Below are 6,000 nucleotides of genomic sequence, written 5' to 3'. Positions count from 1 at the left end.
CCTTATCACCAAGATAATTCTCTATGATCATGGTTTTTCTTTGATTCTTTTTGCTCATATTGTTTGCCTTTTCTCTGGCTTTTAAATTTGATCTCTGCTTTTGGGGCCCAGGGTGCACTGTCCCAGACTTCTTGTGCTGTGGGCTAGGGGTCTGGTTACTAGTTTTCTGTGCTGGGGCCTCCGGTGCTGGCAGTGGTCTGTTAGTTTACCTGATGCTGTGCTGGAGCTAGTGGTGGTGGCTGTTATGTGACTGGTGTTGCTACTTGACTGCTGCTCCACCCTGGCACTCAGGATCTCCCACCAGGCCACTTAGGTGGGGCTTAGTGGAACTCCTCCTGTCCTGTACTGATCTTCTTCAGCCACAGCAAGACATACCTTTGCCCCTAATTCCCCTAGCCTCCTAGCTAAAAGACTGCTGTACCCTGTTTTTCTGCTGGCTCCACTATTCCAGGATTTTTCCTGGGGCAATATTCTCTGGGTTTTTCAAAGTCTATAAGAGAGGATGAGAGCGACTTACTGCTTACTCTTCCATCTTGGTTCCTGCAAGTTTAAATAGGTAACTTTCATACATTCAGTTTGTGGGCTAATAGTCCCTGTGCAGTGATGCACTTGTCTCTCACTAAGTTCTGACAGACCCCCCCTACTACACTGAGAAGTCTGGAAATCACCACTGCTGTCAGTGATTCAGTCCCACAGGGTCTGCTTCAGCTTTGTGACAGTCTGCTCTGTGCTGGTCCAGCCTGCTAGACTGTGCTTCTTTCCCTAGCCAGTGCAATAGACCCTTCCTGTCAATCTTTTGAGTTGTTTTGGACTGGATATCTGCCACACTCTGTCTCTTTGTGCATTGTGCCACTCTAGAATTTGTTCAGATTCACTTTTAAGTGGTAATTGAAGGGATCTGAGAAAGAGCTCAGGTGAGTCCCTGCTTTGACTCTGCAATCTTGGCTCCTGCCCTGAAGTCAAACTTAAGCTCAAGTCTTCCTGACTCCAAGTTCAGAACACTATCCTCTGAGCCAACTATCTCTCATTTGTGCATATATTAATATACATTTAATATGTGAATATATAGAACCTCAAGTTATTGCTCATATTGCCAGAAACATTGTTTTAAGTTGTGCAAATATGAGTTAATTAATTTCCAATAAATGCACATAGAAACATTATATTCTATACAAACCTAGAAATAGCATACCTATATCAACAATAATAGGAATGTGCAAGTGCATCAAAAGCTGAGCTACTATAAAATGTTTTGCTACTATAAACTAACTATTTTAATGCCACTTTTAGAACAAAGCTATCTAGTGTTATCAAGTAAACTAAGTTCCAGCTAAGCATCATTGTTTTTTGATGTTGAATTTTTCATAGGAACGTAGTTCTCTGGCTGTATAGACCAAAGTTTAAGAGAGAACTGGTCACATCTGAGTTTTCAGTAAATGTGAAATGTCATTGGTTTGTAAGCAGTCTAAATGCACTAGGGACAGAAGGGAGTTATCATTAGCATAGCCTATACCACCAGTAATAAGGGAGGTGCACACGTATCAAATAAAGGAACAATATTGCTCTTGAAGGTCTTTCTGCTAAGTTGTCTGAGTATTTGCTGTGACAACAACATTTTACTTCATATAGAGAAAATACATAAGATTAATCTATTGTCAAGATTTTTTTTAAAACAGTGAATAGTTTTCATTTTAAAAATAATAGAATTAATTCCTAAGAGTGATCTTAATTACAATTAAATTTTCTTTTCTGAATATTTCTAGGTATAAATTGTCATGTATGCATGTGTACATCTTACAGTGAGTCATGAAAACATTTTTTCATTTAAGTGAACTTTTTTTTTGTTAATAAAATGATGAAAACTCCTGTGCTATTCTCTAGATGCAAAATTTGCCCTTGTCTATTTTAACTGTGGCTGGAATGCTTTGGAGCCAGGCAAAAAATCAAACTTAGAAACATATTTGGGCATTCCCTTATTCCAGTAGAGGTTTGTTTCTGTGTGTGTGTTTTCTCACCCCTGTGTATGTACTTCTTTTATCCATCTTGGACTTTCTTATTTTGAAGCATAAAAATTATAATATAGTATTATATAATTCTTTGGGAATGAACTGGTCAGGTCTACTTTTCCTATTCGCTAGTGCCAGCCATTGAGAATAAATTGTAATAATAGTATTTCTGTGTCAACTTAAAGCTTGCCAGGTGCTTTACATACATCGTTCAAGCCTCTCAATCATTTGGAGCAGGTGCTATAAAGAACTTTATCTACTTTTTACAATTTTAGGAAACTGAGGTTGATATTCATTGAGTAAGCAATTATTAAATGCTTACTATGTACTATTCATTAAGGATACAAAAACAAAAAATAATCCCTGACCTCAAGAAGCTTACAGTCTCACCAAGGAAGACAACACATACATATAGTAGTAATACAGAAAATAGACATAAAGTGATTTGGAAGTGAAGGACTAGAGCTTGATGACATTGGGAAAGGTCGTTATGTAGACAGTGATATTTCAGCTAAACCTTAAAGGAAGCTAGGAATTCTGGGAGGCAGAGGTAGCAAGGGAATACGTTCCAGGCATGAGGACTAAGGGATGAAGGCAAGAGATAGATTGACCTGTATGAGGAATAGAAAGGCCCATTTGATTGGACCACAGTGTGTTAGCACAGAGTAATGTGGAATAAGGATGGAAAGGTAGATTGGAGTCTAGCTGTGAAGGGTTTTAAATGCCAAACAAGAGTTTATATTTGATCTTGGAAGTAACAAGCTAATGATAGAGTTTCTTCCCCCTAGTTAGAAGTATTTTATTTTTTTCCAATTACATGTAAAGAAAGTTTTCAACATTCACTTCCATAAGATTTTGAATGCCCAATTTTTTCTCCCTCATTTTTTCCCTCCCTTCTCCCCAAGGGAGCATGCAATATGATATAGACTATACATATATAATCATATTTTCACATTAGTCATATTGTGAAAGAAGAATCAGAACAAAAGGGAAAAACCACAAGAAAGAAAAAAAGAGAAAATTGTATGCTTTGATATGCATTCAAACTCTGTAGTCCTTTCTGTGGATGTGGATAGCATTTTCCATCAGAGTGTTACAATTGTCTTAGGTATTCAGGTGTAGCCCTTTGACTGAATCCAAACTCCACAGAGTAAATCCCTTTAATAAAAAGATTTGTTCTATAAAACTTGGCTTCAGTCAAAAGGCTGCACCCAAGGACTTAGAAGTCCACATGTGCCCTTGAGGCTGCAGGTTCCCCACACCTGTCTTACATCAGTGTATTGCTGAGAAGAGGTAAGTATATCAAAGTTGATCATTGTATGATGTTGCTGTTACTGGGCATAATGTTCTCCTGGTTCTGCTCACTTTACTCAGCATCCATTCATATAAATCTTTCTAGGTTTTTCTGAAATCTGCCTGCTCATCTTATCTTATAGCGCAATAGTATTCCATTACATTCATATAATACAACTTGTTCAGTCATTCCCCAGTTGATGGGCATCCCCTCAAATTTTAATTCTTTGCTGCCACAAAAAGAGCTGCTGTAAGTATTTTTGCACATGTAGGTCCCTTTCCCTTTTTTATGATCTTTTTGGGATACAGATCTAAGAGTGGTACTGCTACATAAAAGTGTATGCAACAGTTTCATAGCCCTTTCGGCATACTTCCAAATTGCTCTCCAGAATGGCTGAGTCAGTTCACAACTCTACCCACAATGCATTAGTATTTCAATTTTTCCACGTCTTCTAAAACAACAGTTGATGGAGTTTTTAAGCAGAGGTTAAGTGACTTTTCTAGGATCATTCAACTAACAAGTGTCAAATATTTCTCACTCTAACACTCCACCTGTTCTGCCTTCCTTAATTTAGGGGATTCTGACTTATGAAGAAAGGTGAGATGGCAGTTTAGAATAGTAAGTGGTATGAATACCTGAGAGGGATCTAGGAACCTGACTGGGTATGACTTTGGGAAATCATTTGCATTCATAGGCTTCAGTGTTCTCATCCATAAAACAGATATGCTTATCTGAAATCCTTCCAAGCAATGTCTCTTTATGAACATCTGACTCAAGGAACATTTATATTAGATGGAAACAGAGATAATATGGTCTAATCACCTCATTTTACATATGAAGAGACTGAGGGTCAGAGAGATTAATTTATCTTCTGAAGTCATGCATGTGTGAAGCCAATACTTAGGGAAAAGTTTCTTAATTGTATGTATGTGTGTGTGTGTGTGTGTGTGTGTGTGTGTGTGTGTGTGTGTGTGATGGACTCCTTTAGTAGTCTGGGGAAGCCCAGGGATCCTTTCTCAGAATAATATTTTTAAATGTTTTAATATTCCATTGTTCTATAATTCCTAATTCTAGGGCCTTTTAGATCAAAGATTCTGAACTAGGCTTCATGGACCCCAACAGGTCCATTGCTTCGATTTCAGGGGGCCTGTGAACTTGGATGCAAAGCATTCAATATTTATGTTCATTAGCCTCTAAGTGAAATTTGACATCTTATTTAATTATGAATTAAAAAAATTATTTGGAGAAGTCAGCAGACTTAGCCTAACTGCCAAAGAGATAATAAAACACAACAAAGAATAGAAACCTCTACTTAGTAGAATGTAGGCCTCCAGATGTCTATTTAGTAAGACACTGCTTAGTAGTTGGTGCTGTGATCCTCATTCTAGGAAGACAGGTGACTGTCTAAGCCATTCAAGACAGATGAGAGGAGCTTAGTTTTGACAAAAACATTCATTAAAAAAAGCAACAAAACTCCACAGTTCTATGCACAGTGAGTGTTTAATATATATTTGGTAAGTTGAAATGAAGTACTATAGTTGATAAGCCTATAGACACATAATGTGCAGTTTTTCTGCAATTTTTTATTGGCATAGAGTATACACTTATGGACACTTATAGGAAGGATAACTATATAACTTAACAGTTGGTTTTACCATCCCACTGAAAGAGTTGTGTGGGTCCACCAGAGTAATCATTTGTGATAAAGGTCCCATGTGATGATAATTAGGTACCTCCATACTTTCCCATAAGGTGCTGCAATTAGAAAAAAAAAGCATTCAACAAATATGAAACCACAAATCCTTGTCTTGAAGCTATTATCCATTCATGGATGCTCATATTTTTGAGGAGTTGGGTGATGCAATGTAGAATACACTGGATTGGGAGTCAGGAGAAGTGGGTTCTAGGTCATCTATCCCAACTTGCGTATAAATCATGATCTTCATAGACAATCCCTAACAAGTCACCACGCAACCTCTTATTTAAAAACTTTCAGCAGTGAAGAGCTCACTATGTCATGGGACAGCCCAATCTATTTTTGGACATAAGGACAGAAGCAAAATAAACATGACTGCTAACCACCTTTTAGAACTTTCTGTTCTGATACATGAAATATATGTCTTTTTCCATGTCTTTTTCAGTAGTGATCGGGCATTTCAGATCTGTTTTCCGTTAAGACTTACCTTAAAAAAATGTCCCTGCTACTTCTAACTGACCAAGATGACAAATAATATAAGTTCTGGTCATAGATTTTGGATGCTTAAAGGGATTAAGCCTTTTCTTTCCCAGTCCTGAAGAATGTAAACTAAATGCACAGACTCATTTACGCAGAATCTGACATTACTCTCAGTAATTTAGGGGAGGGAATAATGATTATAATTACAGTAATTTATTGTCATGTTTTTAAGTTGTTTAGATAAAGAAGCTACTAGATGAACCATTATAAATCCTATAAGGTTAAGTTTTGATTCTAATGATCAATCTAATGAAAATAAAGCTAGCATGCATGATATTTGTGCTTGCTCTAGAGCTTCTGAGTCTAAATTTTGAGAAAAAGCACGAAAATTCTACATTCCAAAATGTTTTATGATTAGCTTTTAGATAAGGTAGCATGAAAGTATAAAAGTCCCTATCTTCTAGGATTCTATCGAATTTGGGAAATGAAGCAAATGCTTTCAATGGTCCCAAGCAATTCCTGAA

The 6,000-nt window shown here is 37.1% G+C and overlaps 1 protein-coding gene across 1 annotated transcript in view; it reads right to left on the bottom strand.

The window, feature by feature from the left end:
- Positions 1-4,781: 4,781 nt before the first annotated feature.
- SPMIP7 (sperm microtubule inner protein 7) overlaps positions 4,782-6,000 on the bottom strand; it is a 79,912-nt gene continuing 78,693 nt past the window's right edge. The window contains exon 9 of the mRNA XM_072598138.1: positions 4,782-5,055. Within this exon, the coding sequence (XP_072454239.1) occupies positions 4,905-5,055 (151 nt within the window). The 3' untranslated portion in view covers positions 4,782-4,904. The remainder of the gene's footprint in view (positions 5,056-6,000) is intronic.

Source organism: Notamacropus eugenii, chromosome 3, assembly GCF_028372415.1.
Source record: "Notamacropus eugenii isolate mMacEug1 chromosome 3, mMacEug1.pri_v2, whole genome shotgun sequence".
NCBI lineage: Eukaryota > Metazoa > Chordata > Mammalia > Diprotodontia > Macropodidae > Notamacropus > Notamacropus eugenii.
This window is presented reverse-complemented; position numbering and strand designations above follow the sequence as displayed.